At 48.1% G+C, this 24,442-nt stretch overlaps 1 protein-coding gene across 1 annotated transcript in view; it reads right to left on the reverse strand.

The window, feature by feature from the left end:
• Positions 1–24,442, reverse strand: part of DDB1 (damage specific DNA binding protein 1) — a 990,203-nt gene that overhangs the window by 194,503 nt on the left and 771,258 nt on the right. Inside the window, exon 21 of the mRNA XM_085648506.1 lies at positions 11,151–11,245. Coding sequence (XP_085504632.1) covers positions 11,151–11,245 — 95 coding nt within the window. The remainder of the gene's footprint in view (positions 1–11,150; positions 11,246–24,442) is intronic.

The raw sequence follows: 24,442 nt of genomic DNA on the forward strand, positions 1-24,442 counted from the left end.
GAAAAAACAAACAATCGCTTTGTACTGCGAGCGGTGAACAAGTTATTTTCCTTCGATAGCGCCTTAGCTGGTAGAGATTATCTAGCCCCAGATTCCTTACCTTACAATTATCCACAGGCGTCAGACTGCATCTGGAAATTTTTCGTGAGTAGTAACCCTGCGTGCCGGTAGTCAGTGTTGTTTGGCCCTGCATGGCATTGTTGGTGTAGTCCGCGCCCGGAAGCACGCTTAGACGCCATCCAGGCGCATGGACGTAGGTTACTTTCCACACCAGAAGCGCACAACCACGAAGTACACTGAACACTGGTGTGGAAAACTAGGGCCCTGAAAGGGAAAAGCTCTGTCCCTAGAAATTAGTTTGAGGAGAGGATGGGTGGGTAGGTAAGGAATCTACAGCTAGATAGTCTCTACCAGAGAAGGAGTTCCCAAAGGAAAGCAACTTCTTCATCTGATAGAGACTTAGCCGCAGATTCCTTAACTTAAAATAGACACCCAGGCAATACCTCCCTGGAGATGGGTCTGCAAACCAATTTCACATGAAGGAGTCCTGCAGGATCCAACAGGCAAAGTGCCTAGATCTAAGGACCTGACCCTCCAGACAGCAGTGTTTGGTAAACTATGCAGTGAATCCCACACTGCTGCCCGACAGATGCCCACGACCAGAACTACGCGGGCTAACACAGCGGCTGCAGGTTTAGTTCTAGTGGAATGAACATTGTAACCCTTAGAGTGTTGCTTCTTAGCCAATGCATAGCAGATTTTGATGCAGGGTATGACCCACCTGGAGATGGTCTGCTTCTGCACAACCTTGCCCTTCTTGCCTATCACATACTGTGGGAAAGTGCCCCTTTTTGTATGATTACTACCCCCCCCCCCCACACTTTTTGCCTGACCTCTGACACAACCTGACTTAATGTGCCCTGCATCCCTGCCAATCAGGTTCCCAGAGCCTCTGTTCTTTCCCCAAAACTGTACTTTTGTACCCACAATTGGCACATCTCTGGCCACAGGTAGGCCCCTTGTAAACGGTACCATGGGTACCAAGGACACTGTGACCAGGGAAGGCAACTAAGGGCCGCTGCACCTATTGTACCACCCTTAGAGGCCCTGTACCTAAACAACCACACACTGCCATTGCAGGCTTCGTGTTTTGGTGCAGGGAAAAGTGAAGTATCGACATGGCACACATCCCCGTGACCCATCCCCGCAACCCACTGCCTGAGGCATAGGTAAGCCACCCCTCTAGTAGAGTGCACTAGCCCTAGGGTGAGGGTACATAGGCATGAGCCCTGTACCCCTACAGTGTCTAAGTCCATTCTTAGACATTGTAAGTGCAGTAAAGCCATAAATAGTATATGGTCTGGGAGTTGGTCATTACGAACTCCACAGCTCCATAATGGCTTTACTGAAACCTGAGAAGTTTGGTAGCAAACGTCTCAGCAAATTAAACCCACACTGATGCCAGAGTGGGTTTAGTGTAGAATGCACTCAGAGAGTCTCTTAGAGATGCCCCCTGAAAATCAACCAGCGCTGGTGTGGTTCCTGAATGGCAACCCTGAACCTTGGCTCCTCAGATTCGAGGAAGAACAAAGGACTGAAGAGCCATGCTGATCCTGGAAGAAGAGGACACAACTGCTTTTGCCCGAACCCTACCAGCCTGTCCTGTCTACGACCTGCCTACAGCAAGAACCCCGGCTATTCAAGCAGCCAGCAGACTATTCGCCCCCCCCAGTCCGGAGGACTTGCCCTGCAACAATCGACTGTCTCCCATGAGCACGAGATTTGCTCAAACCAAGACTCGCCCACAAAATCCGGATTGAGCAATTCTGCACCCGATGCCCACGGCCCGAGTGGCCCAACACCACGAGAAGGTCTCTCAAGCGATCCTGATCTGGTGATCACCGACCTCCTGTAGCCTCAAACTGAAGTGTCCCCCCCAACACAAAAAGACACCCCTGCACCAGACGCCTCACGGCCTTGGGGAGCACTAAAGACTGTCCAGGCATACCCCAAAAACCCAAATTACTACGCCTTCAGGAAGTCTCCCTGCCCAAGCCTGCAGCAACATTTCCGAGTTGAAGGTCTCCATTGGAAACCACAGGGTTCCCGACATCTTCTTGGCACGCTGCACCCAGCCGCCCCTGTGCCGCTGGTGGTGCAGCTCCTGTGCTGATCGTTGGCCCCTGCAGTGCTGATCGTTGGCCCCTGCAGTGCTGACCTTAACCAGAGGAGCTTTGCTCCCACACCCACGTGGCCTGCTTGTAAGCAGTCCCTAACCGAAGGCCGCATTTGCCCCACTTGCTAACATTGGGCACCTGCACTCTGCACCCAGCCGCCTCAGTGCCGCTGGTGGTGCAACGTGAGTGCCTATCAGACCTTGGGAAACCTTGGTCCTAACACCCCAAAACTCCCACTCGTGAGATGTTTACTTACCTATGAAACCGATAACCATTTTGTCCCATAGCATCCCATGTTATGAGTTTTTGGGCCTAAAATATTCCAAGTGTTGAACTGTTATTTTGTATGAAGGAAAAAGTCACTATAACTTAAACCAAGAAAAGTCTTACTTTACTTGTAATGTGAGATCCCTCTGTGTGGTATCTAGGCATACCACCTCAGTAGTCAATGTAAACTGAAAGTAATTAAAAAGTATTCTAAAAGTAATTACTGTGTAATTTAACCTGCTTTTAGAAACCAGGCGGACCTGTAACAATTGCAAATCCATTACCAATTGCATTTTTGTGTAAGGGTTTACAACTGAAATTACATTTTACCTACCTGTAGTAAGTCCTACTTGGATCTAGAAATAAAATGAATATGCTACTTACCAGTATGCATCTGTTCTTGGCATGTAGGGCTGCTGACATTCATATCTGTGCATAGATCGCCGCCTAGTGTTGGGTCCGGATGTTTGCACGTTGTTGTCCTGGAAGAGTCTTCGAAGTATCCTGGGATAGGTGACTCCTCCCCTGGACTACAGTGCGCATGGGCATCCTCTCCATCCTCAGATTGTTTTTCGCCATTGTGGCAGTGATGGAGTAGATACAGAAAGTGATGACCATGCTTACAGTAATTCTGAGAGCTGCAGCTGCTACAGGCGCCGGGGAGGAGGGAGGGCGATATGAATGTCAGCAGCCCTACATGCCAAGAACAGATGCATACTGGTAAGTAGCATATTCAGTTCGAGGCATGTGGGCTGCTGAATTCATATCTGTGCATAGAATACATAGCAGTACCTCCTATTAGCGGCGGCTACCAGTGCCAGCTGCAGCGGTCTGAAAAAGAGTTTTGAGAACAGCCTGTCCTACAGCTGCCTGCTGTTTTGATTGCACATCTACACAATAGTGTTTGGTAAATGTGTGTGTAGTGGACCAGGTGGCTGCTCTACATATATCATGCAAAGGGATGTTTCCCAGGAAAACCATGGAGGCCCCTAACTTGCGTGTTGAGTGGGCTCATGGGGGAATCGTTAATGTGCGTTTAGCCTTTTGATAGCAAATTTGAATACATTTAACGATCCATCTGGCTATACCTGCTTTGGAGATAGCGTTACCTTTGTGGTGTGGGGCAAAGGCAACGAAAAGTTGTTTAGTCTTCCTAAAGATCTTAGTCCTGTCGATATAGTAGATGAGGGCTCTCTTCACATCTAGCGTATGGAGTGCTCTTTCTGCGACAGTTTGTGGGTTTTGAAAGAAAACGGGCAGTTCAATAGTTTGATTCATGTGGAACTGCGATATCACCTTGGGCATGAATTTGGGGTTGGTACGTAGTACGACCCTGTTGGCGTGAACCTGTATAAATGGCTCTTGAACGGTTAGTGCCTGGAGTTCACTAACTCTTCTTAAAGTAGTGATCGCTACTAGGAAAGCTACTTAAGTAAGGAATTGAATCTCGCATGAGTGTAGAGGTTCAAAGGGTGGACCCATCAGGCGAGTGAGGACCAAGTTGAGGTTCCACATCGGAGCCGGTTGGTGGCTTGGAGGAATTACTCGTTTGAGTCCTTCCAAGAATGCTTTGATGGCAGGCACTCTGAATAAAGAGAGGTGCTGCCTGTTCTGGAGATAGGCTGATATTGCAGTCAAATGGACACGTATCGAGGTGTACGCCAGATTGCATCGGTATAGGTGTAAGAGGTAACAAATTATGTTTTGGATGGATGCGTCTAGCGGGTTAATGTCATTATTATTGCAATAGATGACGAATCTTTTCCATTTAGCTGCATAGCAGGCTCTGGTAGTGGGTCTTCTAGCTTCCTTAATGATGTCCATACAGTCAGGTGGCAGGTTTAGGTAGCCAAACTCTAGGACTTCAGGAGCCAGATTGCCAGGTTCAGCTGTTGCGGATCTGGGTGCTGAATCTCTCCATGGTTCTGCGTCAAATGCGCGGGTTTGATCCGCAGCCTTTGATGCGGCACCACGGAAAGTTCAAGAAAAGTGGTGTACCATGGCTGGCGTGCCCACGTTGGAGCAACCAGGACGAGTGTCAGTGAGTGTTGTCTGAGTTTGCGAGCCACCAGCGGTATCAACGGTGCTGGGGGAAAAGCGTACGCAAATCTGCCGGACCAGTTCATCCATATCGCATTGCCCTGCGACTGTGGATGTGGGAACCTGGCGGCAAAGCTTTGGTATTTTGCGTTTTCGCTTGTGGCGAATAGGTCTATCTCTGGATGATCCCTTTGCTGGCAGTACGGTTGGAGTACTGATGGGTGTAACTCCCACTCGTGCATCTGGTGGCTGTGTCTGCTGAGCAGATCCGCCATCTGGTTGTCCTTGCCGGGGAGGTGTTCCGCCATGAGGAACATGTTCCTCTGAATGGCCCACTTCCACATGCTCTGAGCCAGATGGGACAACTGTGGAGAGTGTGTTCCTCCCTGCTTCTGTATGTAGTACATGGCGGTCATGTTGTCCGTCCGGATCAACACGACTTTGTTGCACAAGTGTACTTTGAATGCTTTCATAGCCAGGAAGATTGCAATCAGTTCTAGAAGGTTGATGTGCATCTTCTTTTGTTGTGTTGTCCATAGTCCCTGCACTGTGTAGTTGAGTACATGAGCTCCCCATCCCTGGAGAGACGCGTCCGCTGTCAGTATTATCTGTGGAACAGGCTCTTGGAACGGTCGGCCCTTGCAAAGGTTTTGTGGATTCCACCAATGCACAGAGTTGTATGCCCGACCGCTCACCAACACTAGGTCTTTTAGTTGTCCGTGAGCCTGGTTCCATTGACGTGCTAAGCACTCCTGAAGCGGGCGCATATGTAGTCTCGCGTGTGGGACGATGAAAATGCAGGAGGCCATCATGCCTATCAACTGCATGAACACTCGCGCGGGAAGGGAGTGTTGTGGTTTGAACTTGGAAATCAGCATTTGCATGCTGTTGATTCTCACTAAATTTGGCTGAGCTGTGGCCGCCAGAGTGTCTATGGTCGCACCTAGGTACTGTTGTACGTGTGCGGGTTGGAGATGGGATTTTGGGTAATTTAGTGAGAACCCCAGACTGTGAAGGAGGTGAATGGTGCGGGACATGTGGCTGGCACATTGCTGGGCTGACTTTGCTTGAACAAGCCAGTCGTCCAGGTAAGGGTAGACGTGTATGTGCTGCCTCCGTAGATGTGCCGCCACAGTAGCTAGGCACTTTGTGAAAACTCTGGGTGCTGTTGTGACGCCGAAGGGAAGAACCTTGAATTGGTAATGCTGCCCTTGAATAGTGAACCTGAGATATTTTCTGTGTGATGGGTGAATGGGTATGTGGAAATACGCATCTTTGAGGTCTAGTGTGGCCAGGAAGTCTCCCTGTTTGAGCAGTGGGAGGACTTGTTGCAGGGTGAGCATGTGGAAATGCTCCGAAAGAATATAGCGGTTGAGGGGTCTCAGGTCTAGTATAGGTCTGAGTGACCCGTCCTTTTTTGGTATTAAAAAGTACAGGGAGTACACCCCTGTACCTTGCTCGTGGACGGGTACGACCTCTATTGCGCCTTTTTGCATCAAGCTTAGCACTTCCTGCTGTAATAGCGCTAAGTGCTCGGAGGACATAGGACGGTGTTTTGGGGGTATTGTGGGTGGAGTAGAGGTTAATTCTAGGCATTAACCGTGTTTGATAATATCTTTGACCCACCTGTCCGTGGTGATGGAGTTCCACGTGTCGAGGAACTTTTGCAACCTTCCCCCGACAGGTGTTGTGTGGTCGGGAGGAAGGGAGAGGGCGTCACTGTTTGTTCTTGGGAGACGTATCTGGTATTGCCGTATCCGCGTCCTCTGGCCTTTGTGCTTGAACCACGATATCCACCCCTGGTGTTTTTATCGTAGGTACTTTGGGTGTTGCCCTTGTTGTAGGTTTGCTGTGACCCCTGTCCTCTACCTGCTCCTCTATTACCGGGGCGACGAAAGGAGCCACTCCGAAAGGTCTGCGTTTGGAGAGCCCCCATGGACTTTGCAGTGTCTGTGTCCTTTTTTATTTTTTCTAGTGTGGTGTCAACCTCTGGCCCGAATAAGTAGTCTGGGTTGACCGGCTGGTTGAGGATGTTATTTTGCACCTCAGGTTTGAATCCGGAGATTCGTAACCAGGCGGGTCGTCGTAACATGACGCTAGTGTTTATGGCTCTGGCAGCTGTATCTGCGGCATCCAGTGCACACTTGATGGATGCGTTTGTGAGGAGTTGTCCCTCTCTGATGAGGATCTCTGCTCCCTCTTTGTATTGGTCAGGGAGATGTTGTAGTAATGTTTCTAGTGTGTCATAATGCGCTCGGTCGTAGCGAGCCAGGAGCGCTTGAGTATTGGCAATACGCCATATGTTAGCTGCTTGGGCCGCAACCCGTTTGCCGGAGGTCTCTAACACCTTGGACTCTTTGTCCGGGGGAGGGGCATCCCCAGTCGTCTGCGAGTGCGCCCGTTTACGAGCATTCGAGACTACTATGGAATCTAGAGGCAACTGTCCTCTAATATAGGTAGGATCCCCAGGCGCTGACCTATATTTTTTGCCGATTCTGGGGTTTATTACTCTGGCCCTGGTGGGTTCTTTGAAAATGTCCTTTGCTGGTTTGAGGACACCTTTCAACATGGGTAGAGTTTTAACATGTTTTTCTGAGGATGCGAAAGTGTCCATGAGAAAATCGTCCTCGATGGTGTCAGAGTGGAGTTGAACACCATGATTGGCCGCAGCACTTTCAATGAGGGCGTTGAATGCGGCAGTGTCCTCTGTGGGAGACGTTTTTGCTCCATAGAGTTGCGGGTCCTGTGTATCCATAGGTGCACCCGAGTCTACAGGGTCATCCCAAGCTTGGTCAGGGTCCTGTTGGCCTTGAGGGTCCATATCTCCGGGGTAGGGGACGTGGTCACCCATGTAGTCCTCCAAAACGTCTGTGTCGGAGTGTGTCGGAGAGAAGGACTGTGGATCTTGGTAAGAGGCATGGAGAGGCTCGTAAAGAAGTGGTTCCGAATCCACTGGCAGCTTTTTCTTTAGTGGGATCCGGTAGGAGTCCAAAGCTGGCTCAGAAGTTAACCTCCTCTTGTGAAGCATCATTCTGCCTGTTGCGGCATCGATGATGTGTGAAGGCGACGTCTCCGTAGGAGAGTGTTCTGCAGGTGTGATCCTGGTGTGGGTGACACGTGTTCTGATTTCGAACAGTTTTGGCGCCGTGGATGGTGGCAGGCCAAAAGTGATGTTGGCCGGTGCCGGAGAAGCTTTTTGAGCCTTTTTCGGCTCGGAGCTCGATGTGTCCTGGAGGGCCGCCTTATCTTTGATGCGTTGCAAGGATGCTGAAACTTGCCGCACCTGGAACGCTGACGGTTCTTTGGCGCCGACCGGTTCCGTTGAGGCAGGCGTGGACGTTTTTGGTGCCACGGGGTCATCGAGTCGAGGAGAGGTAGTAGCTGTCGACGGCGTCGATGATGATTGTGCCTTTGGTGCTGTTTTGGAAGTGGTGTGAGATCCAGCAGCCATTTTGACCTTTGTGGTCGGAGCCGATTGTTTCGGTGCCGGGAGCCGAGGCGGCTTGGCGGTACCGATGGTCTTTTTCCGTGCGTCGGCGCTGACGTCGGCTGCTGCAAGCTAGGCACCGAAGTCCCTTTTGGTGCGGTCGGTGCCGACGGGTTTGGCTGGCGTCGAAGGCGTGGTGGGCTTCGATCCGACCAGTGTGACTTTCAGTTTCGGTTTCTGCTGAACCGAGACGGCTTTCGGTTTCGATGAAGGGAAACCAGCCGTTTTGGGTAGTATAGGCTGCCGCTTAATGTCCGAGGCCGGGCCAGAGGGCGGGGCCGAATGGATGCGGGATAGGTCTTGGGTAAGGCCCGAAGGCGATCCCTCGACCGGAGCCACAGACTGACGCACTGGGATATCCAAAGTCTGTTCGGGTAGGCCTTGCTCGTCACCGGAGCTACTCTCTTCGGCCCCTAAGGCCTCATTGTAGTCTCCTACCTCGGTGTCGGCTTCGTCTCTGTGGAAGAGTTGTTCTTCGACGTCTTCCGATCCGGAGTCGTGTTCGGAAGCGGGGCTGGAGGGTAGGTTCTCCACGTCTTGCACATCTTCGTCCTCGGCGTTGAAGATGTCAGTCGGGGCCGGTGCCGCTTGCTGCGCTTCGAGCCTCGCTGCTCGACGATTCCGGAGAGTCTTCTTGGATCGGAATCGGGCACAGGCCATACATGTGGACTCGTCGTGATCCGGTGACAGGCATTTGTTGCACACCGGGTGGACGTCGACATGGGGATATTTCGCATTGCATACAGGGCACCGCTTGAAGGGCGTCCTCGATTCCATCGTCGATGTCGGGTATGATGCGAAAAAGTTGGTTTCTGGAAGTTAGTAAACTAACAAATAACTATCGATACCGATCGGGAACAGTACCGACGCGAACTAAAGGCCTTTTGGCCTGTAAAAAGTTTTTCCTAACTTGAGTCAAGATAAGCACATCCGAACCCAATGGCGGAAAAAAACAATCTGAGGATGGAGAGGATGCCCATGCGCACTGTAGTCCAGGGGAGGAGTCACCTATCCCAGGATACTTCGAAGACTCTTCCAGGACAACAACGTGCAAACATCCGGACCCAACACTAGGCGGCGATCTATGCACAGATATGAATTCAGCAGCCCACATGCCTCGAACATGTCAATTACTTGTGACTCTGGTTTATATCTGAAAAGCACTCTATGCTCCTTGCTATGTCAGTTCAATATAAAATCAGAAAATAACTGCATAAAAATACAGGAGTAGAACTATCCGGTCATTTCCACAGAGGAAGAAACTCTCCACATCTTCCAGAGATTCTTTGTTAACTGACTGTGGCAGAGGTGCTGTGATGGTGTAGGAATTTTTAGAGTTTATGTGAGGCACTGAAATGTTGATTTGTTTCTAGTGAAGGTAAAGCAATCTTCCACTGGAGTGGTTTAATTCCCCAGCAACGAAGGGAAGATACTGCCTCTAGGGAGTCATAAATTCTTTGGTGAGTGTTAAAGAAAGGCTCAATGTTCCTTCACTCATCCCCTTTTGGAATGTGGGTTAAAAAACAGAGAAGAGGATGTACCAGCTGACAGTCTAGGGTATAAAGTTGTTTTTCTCTACAGAGACTGGAAAGCCATGGCCTTCTGCATGGAAGCCCCAGTGCAGGCCAGGATAAACTATTAGAAACTCCTGTGTTTTAGCCCTGACTGCCAGAATTAAACTGCTGCTGCACCTCATCATTCAAGGCACTGAAAATAATTTTAAAAAACAGGGAAGACAAGCTAACGAATACATGGGCAATACTGAATCTCTTCCCATTGTTCTCCAGTTGTGGATGATGAGCCATGTTTAGCTTAATTAAGGACTTATATCATCAAATCCAATTTTCCTGAGAGACGAATAACTGAGGTGGATTGTTGCACTGGTGGAATTCAGTGGTGAAGAACATCAGTGCTTGTTTTGTAAAAGAAGAAGTGCTGGGCTAATGTTTTGTTCAGAAGCCCGCAACCAGTGCTATTGAAGGTAGGGGTGTCGAACACCAAGGATGCGTAGTATTGATTCCACCTTAAGCTTATTTTAATCCACCACCAGATTTTCCTAACCTCATAACTCAATTTTACAAGTCCATTTTCATCCTTGCTCTCTCGCTTTTCTCACTCTTTTTCCATCTTTCTTCCTCCCTTTTGTGTTTTTCTCTCTTGATCTGAATCAAAATCTTTTACAGAAAAAAGTGCTGGGCCCCAAACATGAGCGCAGGAGGGCCAAGCACAGGAATTAGGTTTGAAGAGTTCCTGCTCAAAAACTGGAAGTTAACCAGCAGCAGTCTTCACCTTTCAAGATCTGAAGAAGGTAGCTAGGGACAGGGGTGATTGTGGTAGTTCTGCTTTACATACTTCCAAGGCTTGCCAATTTAGATCGGAGCACGGAGTAGAAATATTTGCAGAATGGTGTAGGTTTGTGAAAGGATAGGTGAAATAGACAGGTGCCAGTGCTGCCCTTCTTTTCAAACTGTTATGCAGCAGAGAACTATGGGATGGTTCTAAGAATTGTACCTTTGGGACTGGGGGCTGGGAATGGGTGTGCGGTGGTGGTGCAGAAGAGCATCGGATGGTTGTTCCTCACACAGGGCACTCAGTAAGAATGTGGGTCAACTGCTACAACCGGTTTGTGATAGTTCAAATACTGGAGTCTTCTAAAGATTTTTACAAACACCATCTGTGTTAGGTTTATGAAACATTCCAATTCTATAACAAAGGAGCCTGCATGTATCCTCTTGAATAGCACAGACAACATTGAGGCAATCCACAAATGGAGTTCTGGAAGTGATAATTAAAGTAGCCAACCATTATTCATTAAACCCAACGCCAACATCGTTCTAAAAGGTTTGGTATTCTATGCAAGGGTACTCAAGTTCAAGATATATTTTGCATCATATCCCATTAGGTTAAAGATATTTTGGCAAATTATTTGGAGACCCCCTTGCTACAAGAAATGCTATACAAGAAATGACAGTCTAACAAAGTTAATCTCTTCCACCAATATCAGGCTCTAAGAAGCAATCCGAGATAATGATGCACAAATGAAGCTTGACCTAAAAGGTTACAATAAAGATAAAGTCAACTCCCAAAAACACAAGATGCAACCCAAACAAGTACTAAAAGTACCCAAAGACTTTTTCACCACGCTTTGCTCACTATATACTATCAAAGCAATCCCTTACAGTGCTGTTGATGCTGGCCAGGAGTTTCCCGTTGAATTCAACCATAGAGTAGACAGCTCCTTTAACTTCTTTTTCAGCAACTGTCTGCAATTTCCCTGTATGTAAAGAAGAATTGTCACTATTAAAGGCTGCTACATTTCAACTGACCCTCAAACTGAACAGATCAAATAAATCTGTACAACAAAGCAAAGCGCTCCACATCACAAGAACATAAAAGGAAGTCACTTACATGTAATCCTAGTCCTTTTCCAGGTAAATCCCTTAATGTCACAAGCACTGAAGAGAAGGAATTTCAATATACATTCAAATATGTAAAAAATAAAAATAAAAGATAAAAGAATTTGAAAAATAAAGACTACTTTAGGTACCTATGTAAAAGTAGTTTTGGCCACATTTTTTTTATTTTTTTATTAAACAGTCAAACGTTAATGAAAGGGGTCAAAACTAATGAAGCTGTATCCAGAAACAACGCTTTCAATAATCCTTTTTAAATAATAAGAACATGAAATCACACAAGTACAATGCAAGCTAACAGACCACAGCTTTAAGACTGGGAGCTGACACTGCTCCCTTGAAGAATAACATCCTCAAGTACCCCATCATCGTTCAACTGTGGCAATTAGGGCAATTCAAATTTTGACTAATATGTAGAATCTTGTGTAGTAACTACTATTTCCAGCAGGAGACTTCCATCAATAGTCATAGTCACTGAACAGAATAACGCAATAGCCCAATATATGTCTCAAGGAAGGCTGCCCTACCTGTACACTATTCTCAGAGTCTTGATCAAGACATCAATGACTCATGAAAGTGTGGACTATCAGCTGGGTGTTTTACAGATCTCCATAATGGGGATGTACCGTAGCAGAGCAGTCCTAGCAGTTTTACCTCCTATGAAAAGGCCTAATCTTCTATAAGTTTCCATTATAGCAAAGAAGAATGCAAGAAACTATACATCTTAAAATGAATTGTTTTTATGTGGCTTAACCTGTGTTAGCCTCCTGTAAAATATCAACACTCCAATACCCAGATCATGTAGAGATTTGTTTGCTGGAGACAGTAGAGATTTGTTTGCTGGAGACACAAGACCATTATTTCGAGATCTTTCTTTCAAAATAATGGTCCGATTTAAGTAGAAATCTGATACCACCCTATTGAGACAGCACGTGGTCTAATAACCACTTTGTTCTTGAAGCAAACTGTATGCAGTTCAGGACAGCATAAGGCAGAGATTTCACTATGCACCAAGGTGACTGCTACTATAAGGAATATGCTACTTACCAGTATGCATCTGTTCTTGGCATGTAGATCTGCAGAGCCACACACTTAGGATAGTGTATCGCCATCTGGTGTTGGGCTCGGATGCTTGCAGGTTGTTGTTGTCTTCGGAAGAAGTCTTTGGTCACAAGATAGGTGACACATCCCTTGGACTACAGTGCGCATGGGCATCCACTGCATCCTCAGATTGTTTTTCACCATGATGGGAAATGATGGAGTTTGTAAAAATAAAGAAAGGATGTCCATGTGTAATGTCCAAGTAAGACGATGCTGGAACAGATACAGGTCCAGGGGAGGTGGGTGGGCGTGTGTGGCTCTGCAGCTCTACATGCCAAGAACAGATGCATACTGGTAAGTAGCATATTCCGTTCGAGGCATATGAGCTGCAGATCACACACTTAGGATAGACTATATAGCAGTGTCTCCCCTAGCGGTGGTCACCTGTATCAGTTGCAGCAGTTTGGAATAAAGTTTTAAGGACAGCCTGACCCACAGAAGCTTGTTTGGCTTGCACGTCAACACAGTAGTGTTTAGTGAAGGTGTGTGTCGTAGACCATGTGGCTGCCATACAAATATCTTCTAAGGGAATGTTTCCTAGGAATGCCATGGAAGCCACTATTTTGCATGTGGAATGCGCTCTAGGGGGAACTGTTAGAGTGCGTTTAGCCTTGTGGTAGCATATTTGGATACATTTAACTATCCACCTGGCTATTCTGGATTTGGAAATGGGGTTGCCTTTATGTGGTGGAGAGAAAGCAACAAACAATTGTTTAGTTTTGCGAAAACATTTGGTTCTATCATTGTAATAAAGCAGGGCTCTTTTAATGTCTAAGGTATGAAGAGCTCTTTCAGCTACAGAGTCTGGATTTGGGAAGAACACTGGTAGCTCGACTGATTGGTTACGATGGAACCGAGAAATGACTTTGGGTAGGAATTTAGGATTTGTTCTAAGAACCACTTTGTTACGGTGTAGCTGTAGGAATGGTTCTTGTATGGTTAAAGCCTGGATCTCACTTACCCTTCTAAGCGATGTGATAGCAATAAGGAACTGTAAGTTTCCATGTAAGGAACTGTAGTTCGCATTTATGCAGAGGTTCAAATGGGGGACCCATAAGCCTTGTGAGAACAATATTTAGGTTCCACACTGGAGAGGGTGGTAATCTGGGAGGAATAATCCTTTTAAGACCTTCCATGAAGGCTTTGATCGCTGGTACTTTAAATAATGACAAGTGTTGTCGATTTTGTAAGTAGGCTGCTAATGCTGCTAGGTGAAGACGTATGAATGAGTACGCTAAATTACATCTTTGCAAGTGTAGTAAGTAGCAAATGATGTTCTGGATGGATGCATCCAGTGGACGTATATCATTGTTAGTGCAGTAAATGGCAAATCTTTTCCATTTTGCAGCGTAGCAGGCTCTAGTAGTAGGTTGACTGGCCTCTTTTATAATATACATGCAGTCTGGTGGTAGGTTGAGGTAACCGAACTCTAGGACTTCAGGAGCCAGATCGCTAGGTTCAGTTGATGTGGATCTGGGTGTCATTTCTCCATGGTTCTGGGTTAATAAGGACGGGGAGAGGCGCAGTTTTTGGTGTGGAACTAGAGAGTTCCAGCAGTGTTGTGAACCAGGGTTGACGCGCCCATGTGGGAGCTATTAGTATCAGCTTTAGAGACTGTTGCCTGAGTTTGCGTACCACGAATGGAATGAGTGGGAGAGGCGGAAAAGCGTACGCAAATCTGCCTGACCAGTTCATCCATATTGCATTGCCCTTCGACTGTGGGTGAGGAAACCTGGCGGCGAAGGTTGGGCATTTTGCGTTTGTGTGCGGCGAACAGGTCTATGTCTGGTTGGCCCCATTTTTGGAAGAATGGGAGTAGGACTTGTGGGTGTAGTTCCCATTCGTGGATCTGTTGAGTTTGTCGACTCAACAGGTCGGCAATCTGATTGTGAACTCCTGGAAGGTGTTCTGCTAGCATGTATATGTTCTGGGGAATGGCCCATCTCCAAATCTTCTGTGCGAGCTGGGACAGCTGGAGAGAATGTGTGCCTCCTTGTTTTTGTATGTAATACACGGCTGTCATGTTGTCTGTCCGGATGAGGACAGTTTTGTTCTGGAGATGTAATTGGAATGATTTTAGTGCTGGGAATACTGCCAGTAGCTCCAGGTAATTGATATGGAGCCCTTTCTGTTGAGTGGCCATGTGCCCTGAGTGGTGTGTGTTAGGAGATGGGCTCCCCATCCTGTGAGAGATGCGTCGGTTGTCAGCACTATTTGTGGCAGAGGCTCTAATAACGGCCGGCCTTTGGACAGGTTTATGGTGTTCCACCATTTTAGAGAGCGATGTGCGCGGCTGTCCACCAACACCAGATCTGCCAGTTGTCCGTGAGCCTGATTCCACTGACGTGCTAGACATTCTTGCAAGGGACGCATTTGAAGTCTTTCATAAGGCACAATGAAGATGCATGACGCCATCATGCCTATGAGTTGCATAAACACTCTTGCTGGAAGAGAGTGTTGGGTTTGAAATTTTGCGATCAGAGCTTGTATTTTGGCTATCCTGGCTGGACTGGGATATGCTAGTGCTTTGGAGGTATTTATGGTGGCTCCCAGATATTGATGTATGTGGGAGGGTTGGAGATGAGATTTGGGATAGTTTATTGTGAATCCCAAGTTGTGTAAGATTTGAATAGTTTGGTGAGTGTGTAGGATGCACTTGTTGAATTAATTGGCTTTTATGAGCCAATCGTATAGATATGGGAAGACATGAATTTGTTGTCTCCTGAGATGCACTGCTACTACTGCTAAGCATTTGGTGAATACTCTGGGCGCAGTTGTTACCCCGAATGGAAGGACTGTAAACTAATAGTGTTGTCCGTCCACCACAAATCTTAGATACTTCCTGTGAGCAGGATGCATGGGGATGTGAAAATAGGCGTCCTTGAGGTCTAATGTGGCAAGGAAATCGCCTTGTTGTAGTAGTGGGAGTACTTGTTGAAGCGTGATCATATGGAAATGATCTGAGTTTATGTACTGATTTAGGAGTCTGAGGTCCAGTATTGGTCTGAGCGTCTCGTCCTTTTTGGGGATTAGGAAGTACAGTGAGTATACCCCTGTACCCTGATGTTGTAAGGGAACTGGTTCTATTGCATGTTTTTGAAGCAATGAGAGCACTTCTTGTTTGAGGAGCGTAAGATGGTCTGGTGACATATAGCGTTGCTTGGGTAGAATGTGTGGGGGTGTAGTGGTGAGTTCCAGGCAGTAACCATACTGGATAATTTGTCTTACCCACTTGTCTGTTGTGATGGAGTTCCAGACAGGTAAGAACTGTTTGAGTCTTCCCCCGACTGGAGTGGAATGGTCTGGGGGGAGTGGAGGAAAGTCACTGTTTTGTGGCGGGAGAGGTACGAGTGTTGGTACTGCCTCGACCTCGTCCCTTGGTGTTGTTTCCTCTATATCCTCCTCTAAAATATCCTCTTCTGGGGGATGTTTGTGTAGAGGGTTTGAATGTGGAGGAGGTGTCTGCTCCAATGTTTTTGGAGGCTCCCCTGTAGAAGGAGCGTCGAAAGGTGCCATGTGGTTGTGGAGACTGCAATGCTCCCATGGATTTAGCAGTCTGTGTCTTTTTTCATTTTCTCAAGAACAGTGTCTACTGCTGGTCCAAACAGTTGTTCTTGATTAAATGGTTGGCTAAGTATAGTAGTTTGTACTTCTGGCTTAAAGCCTGAAATGCGTAGCCATGCATGGCGATTAAGGAGTACACTTGTGTTTATTGCCCTAGAGGCAGTATCTGCGGCGTCAAGTGCACATTTAATTGAGGCATTTGAGATAAGTTTTCCCTCTTGTATAAGGTCATTTGCCTGGGCCTTGTATTGGTCAGGTAGGTGTTGTATCAGGTCTTCTAACTGATCATAGATGTAGCGTGCTAATAGGGCTTGGGTGTTGGCGATACGGCAATGATTAGCGGCTTGTGCGGCTACTCTTTTGCCCGATGCCTCTAATAGTTTGGATTCCTTGTCGGGGGCGGTGTATCTCCCGTAGTTTGGGAGTTGGCACGTTTCCTTGCGTTGGAAACGACCAGGGAATCCAGAGGGAGCTGCCCTTTGATGTAACAAGGATTTTCTGGGGCAGGTCTATATTTTTTCTCAATTCTTGGGTTGAGTACCGTGGCCCGTACGGGGTCTTTAAATACTTCTGTGGCGTGTTTTATGACCCCTTTAATCATGGCTAAAATTTGAACCGACTTCTGAGACTGTTCAAAAGTGTCTAAGAGGAAGTCTTCCTCAGGTGCATCGGAGTGCATGGTGACGCCATGATAAAGTGCTGCTCTGTGTACTAGTTGTCCAAACCCCAGGTGGTCATCTGGAGGTGATGGTTTGGAGGGATATGGTGTAGGGTCAGGCATATCTGGTAGAGGGTATGCCCAGTCGTCCAATGGTACAGTATCTGGGTTTGTGAACGGATTATTAAGATCATCAGGATCACCCCCTCCTCCTAGGTCATCATCATCATCCTGTGGGGGTGGTGTATGTGATGGAGATGGTAGAGGTAATGGTGGTGTAGGCAGAGGGGGTGGGGTAGGAGGTGGAGCAGGAGAGGTGATGTTGCTGAGTCCTTCTTTATAGGAACTGGGGCAGGTGTTGTATCCGGTTTCCGTTTCCTACAAGGTACAGCAGTGACATGTCCAGGTTTTGGATTAATATAGATCCTTTTTTGTGTTGGATCTGGGTGGAAAAGTTCTTGGTGTTGAGGAACAGACTTTGGCGCCGATTTTTTCGGTTCCGATCGAGGTTTTGGGTGATCGGTAGAGTCTTTGGCTTTAGGAGGTGTATTATAGTCCTTAGCCGGTGGTTTCGGTGCCGATGAAGGTTTCGGTGCCGATGAAGGTTTCGGCGCCGATGAAGGTTTCGGCGCCGATGAAGGTTTCGGCGCCGATGAAGGTTTCGGCGCCGATGAAGGTTTCGGCGCCGATGAAGGTTTCGGCACGGTGAAGGTTTCGGCGCCGATGAAGGTTTCGGCGCCGAAGTTGAGTCTTTGAGCTTGGGAGCTTTCGGTGCCGGCTTGTCTATGGGCCTCGGTGTTTTCGGTGCCGGAGCCAGTTTCGGTGCAGAGAGGTCTTGTGTCTTCGGTGCCGAAGGTGCCGGTGGCACAATGATAAGTGGTTTGCTCGGGCCGAGCCAGTGGAAGGCTTGTGTTTCTTCGGAGCCGGGCCAGAAGGCAGGGCTTCAGAAGGGTGTTTTCGGTCTCGACTGGGGCCAGCTGGCGAAGACTTGACCAATGCCCTTGGTTTTGGAGGGGTTGGGGTAGGGGCAGTGTTACTCACGCGTTGCCCCGGAGTAATGGGGTCGTCTGAGTCGTCTGCTTCTGAGATAATTTGAAGTTCCTCGGAATCTTCTTCCGGGACATCGAGACCCTCATCGAAGATGTTATCTGGTTCCGGGGCTGGTCTGTGTGCCATGATATGGCGTTGAGCTCTTCGATCCGGATTGGTCTTTTTGGATCGAAATGCCGTGCAGGCTGGACAGCTGGACTCATTGTGTTCCGGCGAGAGGCACAGGTTGCAGACATTATGATGGTCACTGTGTGGGAATTTTGCTCCACACTGGGGGCCTTTTTTAAACGGCGTCCTTTCCATGAGCCGTAGGCCTCACGGCGCGGATAGGTCCAATCGCCCGCGTCGACGTCCGGAACCGGTCTGATGAATTCGATGTCGAGTGAAGGTGCCTCGATGTAGTTTTGTAAAAGTTTTTTGCTTCGAAAGCTTGTTTTTGAAGTTTTCTACCAGAGTGGAAAAGTTACATCCGAACCCAATGGCGGAAAAAAACAATCTGAGGATGGAGTGGATGCCCATGCGCACTGTAGTCCAAGGGAGGAGTCACCTATCTCGTGACCAAAGACTTCTTCCCAAGACAACAACAACCTGCAAGCATCCAAGCCCAACACCAGATGGCGATCTACTATCCTAAGTGTGTGATTTGCAGCTCAAATGCCTCGAACAGCTATTTTACAATATAAAAGCAGTAAACCGGCCTTGTGAAAAGGCTCAAAGGGATGACTCATTAACGTAGAAAGGACTACAATTAATTTCGAGGAAGAAAAAAAACACTTTAATGCCATCTGGTAAATCATTAAGGATCGAATGGTCACTCTGTTCAGGGACAGCCCTCTTATGGCTCTGTGAACTAGGCCAAGTACAACCATTTTCACACTTGACTCAGTGGTAGCGTAGGTGAGCAGTCCTGTTTCTCAGGGAAGTCAGCGGGGAGGGTACGCAGGTTCAAGAATCAATACCACTACCCCAGCAGTGCAATAAAAACAATGAACAACCCAGTGCTCCTCTTTGTGGGAAAGGTCAAGTACTTTTATTATACAAAAACAGAAAGTCACTACACATTTAATTATGCACAAACACGATTCCTGGATGAGATGCTTGGTGCTCTTAGAGACCTCTGCAGACTAGACCATCACTTCGTCCTAGTGGTCCCTCCCTTATAGCAGACTTGGTGTCAATCATGTAAACTGGTGGGTGCTGCTCATGCTAGCACCTCCGCCTAATGTGTCTAGCTTAACACCCTCCCCACAACCACCCAAAAGTGCCCAGCCCGATCAGTCTCTCACCAAGTTTAGGTTACCAAGTCTGTGTCACACTTTGCCATCTCAGTCTGTTACCAGTCCGTGGCTGCAAGCAGACCTGCGTTTGGCCTTCTCGCAGGAGGAGGATCTTCACCAGTAGCAATGGGAGTCTGCAGCAGTATGCAGTAGTCCAGGTGAAGTGCATATTTGTGTTCACTCTTCCTGCTGCAGCTAGTTCTCACCAGCAGCAGGCAGGGGCCTCCTGGCAGCATGCAGCAGTCCCCTTCAGGCCGTACAGCAGCTAGCCACACAGCATGTTGTTTGCAAGGACACAGCAGGAGCTGAGTCCTATTCGGGGCAGCTGCAGCAGTTCTTGGCATGCTCTGGTCTTCTGGTTAGTACTTGGTGGTTATTCTTGGGAGTGCTGGCCCCTGGCCGCGGATGATGGTTCTTTGGCACAGCAGAAGCCAGGCCTCAACTTCGGCCTAGAGGAGAAGACCTCAAATCTTCACAAGGCACCCCCCTGGGTACCTCGAAGGTCATTTAGTCTTCAGGACTCATCTTCACCCAATGACACACTTGGCATTATAGCAGTACTACAGTCCAATTTCAGCAGTGTCACAGTCACACTGTCCACTTATGGGGCACAAGGGTCAACATGCCGGAGATCTCCCAGTTTCAGTCAGCCTACCACACAGGCACACCACTCCAGGGGCATAGAGACTCAGAAAGGTACATGTCACGATGATCGAAATGCCCGACCCTACACCAGAATCAATTGCAGCAGTCCCTTCAGTGATCCACTCCTCCTGCACGGTTAGACCTTCCCCTCATCACTCAAAGCAGAATATCTTGGCACCCAGGACTGTCAGCAATTCCTTACTCAGACTGGACTCCAGGTGATGTTTTCTCACCTCGGGGAGTTGGCTATCAGTGTGACACCAACTTGGCTGTTTCGTAATCCCCAAGTACTCTGCATAGTACCCACTCCTCAGTAGAGAGACTAAAACAACACCAAATATGGGTTTTGAGAAATCATCTTTTTACTGCTTTTGCAGATGGAGAATGTACAATACAGGTCTGCTGTTTGGAACCAGATTGGGGCAGCTCCTCTTCCAAGTAATCTGATCAGGCCTGGCCACTATCAGCCAGGATGCTCTGCTGGTAGAACGGTCTCCAGATGGAGCCCACCACAGAAAAGTACAAAGCAGTGATAGCAGACTGCACCCAGTTATTTACCAGCCCTCCTCAAAGAAGTCAGGAAGCGACACAAGCAGCTGTGCCCCTTCAAAGGACTCCCTTCTCTATCAACCGATACTGCAAGCCTTACCCTGTTCCCCCTGCCGTTCACCAAATGACAGCTGTAATCAGATTAATTTCCAGCCCCATGCATCAGGTAGGGTCCAGACACCTCTAAGGAAAGCCGGTCTACTCTTTCTTCACAAGAATGCCTGGTGCTCCCCCTAGGAGATGCAAAAAAAACAGTCAGAAGGAAAGGACCCCCCCTCCAATCTTGTACTCTGGTTCAAGCTTTCAAAATGGAACTAGCAGGCCTGCAACACTCCTGCACGGTACACAACTGCTTTTGGCATGCTTGCATGCATAACACACAGGACGTCACATTCAGGAATCTGGTAGGGTGATCTTGAGCAGCAGACCTTTAGATGATTGGGCCAGTAGGTGCTCATATCTCACAGGTAAAAAGCCTGTCATAATTCACTAACGCAGTGTACTGCCACCATCACCAGAACGATGGATTTAACCCAGATCTCTTGACTGGGGGAGAATGTATGCATTGTCAGCATTCCGTCCATCATTTGTTTGTTGTAACGACCATCACACTTCAGGCTCAAAACCTGTGGCAGAGAAAGTAGTTCTCTGCCCAGATGAGGATGCCCTTGGTGTGCTCCTTTCGGTTCAGGTTTAGGTCCAGAGTCTAGCATTGTCATTAGATTAGGCCTTGGCCAATGCGGGTACAGGATTAGCACGTGGAATGACCAAAATAAAAAAAACTAGGATCCCAGGTATGAAGTTCAGACATGGTTAGGGGAAACAAATGTATGTCATGCAGGTGACATTCCTGGTCCATCAGGTACCCTGAAAAATGAGGTTTTTGAAAGATTTTTTTGTAAGAAGAAACAGCTATGTGGTGTACCTTTAGAGGTGAGCTTTGTAGTTCTGACTTAGACACGGAGAGCAGATAAAGCAAACAATACTGCCACTTCCTGTAAGAAACTGGCTCTATATATACTGCACCAAAGTGAGGTACAGTGTGTATAGAGTCCAAGAGTCTCCAGAGGTTTGGCAGAGGTTAAAGTTAGATAGAACCTTACTCTCTAAAGTGGTAGCTTGGTCGAGTAGTAAGGCAGTATCAGAGGACAGTGTAAAGCATTTGATGTTCACACCCAGTCAGCAAATTGTCTCACACACTCAAGAACTGAACTCTAGGCCAATTGTTTTGTATAAAAAAATATACTGTTTTATTTCTAGAACCACCAATTAAGCCTGGTACAGGTAAGCATATAAATACTTTGCAGTAGTGATTGTGTTGTTTGAACACAGTTCAGAATTGCAGTACAACTGGTATTGGTTTTGATTACAGGTTTAAGAAAGCAGATTGCAACACATTGCAGGAATAGTACATTCAACTGAATGGGCTTTTCAAGTAAAATGCAGTTAATTACTTTTCAGATTACTTTTCCAACCACAGGACTGGATCCTAGATTCAGCCCTGGGACATTTCCTGAAAACAGGTGAGTAAATGCGTTTTGGTTAAAGGTATGATTTGTAAAGAAAATTATTGCATTTCAAAAGTTGACACAAACTTTTTCACAAAGAACCCCCAATGTTATCCTATGGAAGGAAATTCAATTCACAAGTTACTTTTTAGTTACTTTTCTTACTCAGTGCTGGACACCTGGGTTCAGTACTGGGACCTTTCCTACAAACAGTTGAGAAAGTTTGGTTAGGTTATTTGTGCGATTTTTAAGGAATACTCTTAGTTTTCAAAAGCCGACACTTCGAAACTTTTTGGGAGAAAAAGTGTCAATGTTATCCTATGAGGAAAAGTGAGTTATCGGTCTCGAGGCAAGTAATCGGTCTTTTGAGTTAAGGTTCTGGGGTTAGACCTAGGAGTCTCCCAGGGTCAGTGATGCACTGTTGTTGCACCCCCAGTGGCACAAGGGCGGCCGGGTGCAGAGTATTGATGCCCAATGTTATCCTAAGGAGGATAGGGCGGCTCCGGTTGGTGGCGGCTGGCAAGCATGCCACTGGGTTGTGGGAGCAAAGCTCCTAGGGTTAAGCTCAGGGCAAGTTGGGGACCAAGTTAGCACCAAAGGTGCACCCTCAGCGGCACTAGGGCAGCCGGGTGCAGGGTGCCGTTTTGAGGTCGGGTGCCCTGTTGATTTCAATGGAGATTTTCGGTTTTGGTTTTCAGCTGCAGGTTAGGTCCGGGAAGACTTCAGGGAGGAACCAACAGCTGGGCAGGTAAGTTGGAGGGTTCGGGGACGTAGGTACACCTTGCGTTCTTTTCTCCAGGGCGCAGGGCGGCTGGATGCAGGGGTGTCTTTTGAGGTTGGATTTCACCTTACTGGGTCACTCGCGGTTGGGGGTTCTCTGTGCAGAGGCTGCAGGCGACGTCGGGGATTCCTGGAGGGGTCAACCCACGGTGGACTCCGACTATGGAGCACTGGGGGACCTCGCTGGGACCAGTGAGCCACTCTAACTCAGGCCGCTGGCGACAGTTGCAGTGGTTGTTCCAGGCGTCCGCTTTCTTTGTTCTCAGCAGGCTCAGAATTTGTTTTCGGAGTTTCTTTTGATCGGGGCTGCAGTTCACTAGAGATCCGGTCTTTGTTGAAGGCAGTCAGTCCTCCCAGGGGTTCTGGAGGTTGCTAGCTGCAGGATAAGACTATTGTTGGCGCAGGATCTCTGGAAACTGCAGACGGGCCGGTAGGGCTGGGGCCAAGTCAGTTGTTCTCTGCAGTCCCCTCTGGGCGTCTTCTTTCGTCCTTTTTCTTCTTAGGTTAATGCCCCTAAATACTACATTTAGGGGCATTACAGGTAGGTAAAAGACAGGGACCAATGGGTCCCTTCCCTGGGGTGGGTACACCTCCTATTCTGCCACTCTCCAGTGGGAGGGGGGCGGAGCCTGTCCCTGGTTGGCTGGGTCCCCATCCTCAAGATGGCGGGGACCCGAGGTTGTGCTTCACCTCGCCTCCCCCACCTTAGGAGTTGAGTTGGCAGAGGTGGGCACACCTCTCTTCCTCACTTGTTTTTCCCGCCGGTTCTCCCGCCCAAAGTGGGGGGTAGAACCAGTGGGGACCAGTTTCTGAAAGCAGCAAATGGTCTGGAGAGACTCACAAAGGCGGCATGCCTTTGAAGCTTCTCCTTCGTGAACCCTGCCCTTCCTGGGGGAGGAGGCTTGGCACCTCGTCCCAGGATGTGCATTGTTTCAGGCGCCAGAGAGCAGCAGGCTCTCGACCCAGGGGTCCAGAAACATGTCTGGTGGTGGCAGCCTGTGCAGCCACTCAGTCAGGTCACTGGTAGTTGGTCGTTTTTCAGGGGGCATCTCTAAGATGCCCTCTGTGGTGCATATTACATTAAATCCCACACTGGCATCAGTGTGGGTTTAATGTGCTGAGAAGTTGGATACCAAACTTCCCAGTCTTCCATGTAGCCATTATGGTGCTGTGGAGTTCGTAATGAAACTCCCAGCACCACATACTCCTAATGGCAGCACTGTACTTACAGTGCCCCAGAATGGACTTGGGCACTGTAGGAGTACAGGGCTCATGTACCTGTACCCTCATCCTCACCACTGGCATAGGGCACCCAGCTAGAGGGGTGACTGATGTATGCCAGGGCAGTGGTTTGTGGACATGGCACACAGATGTGTGCGATGTCGACTCTTTGTTTGGTTCTGCACCTAGACACCCAGCCTGCAAAGGCAGTGTGTGTCAGGGTACAGGGCCTCTGAGGGTGGCACAATAAGTGCTGCAGTCCTTAGGGGCCTTCTCTGGTCACAGTGCCCTGGGTACCTATGGTACCATTTACCAGGGGCTGACATGTGGCCAGAGATGCCAATTGGGTTTTGTTTTGGGGAAAGAACACAGGCCCTGGGGTCCTGATTGGCATGGCCCCAGAGCACATCAAGTCAATGAGCATCAGTAGTCTGGCAACAAAAAAAAAAGGGGAAGGGTTACTGCACCAGAAACCCACTTTCTCACACTTCCTGACATGCTGCTATGTTATCTTTGTAGGCACGAAATACAGAATCTCTTCCATTTCAATGCATAGAAAACCTAGCACAGGCGTTTATATTCTTTCAGAATGTCTATGCAGTCTTGAGCCTAGTGAAGAAAGGCTGGGATGCGGTATAGGACACCTTGTGTGACAAATGGTGAAGCAGATCCTGTCTTCACACAAGCCACTTGTGAGGTTGCTCT

This window comes from Triturus cristatus, chromosome 3_2 (assembly GCF_964204655.1).
Source record: "Triturus cristatus chromosome 3_2, aTriCri1.1, whole genome shotgun sequence".
NCBI classification, from domain to species: Eukaryota; Metazoa; Chordata; class Amphibia; order Caudata; family Salamandridae; genus Triturus; species Triturus cristatus.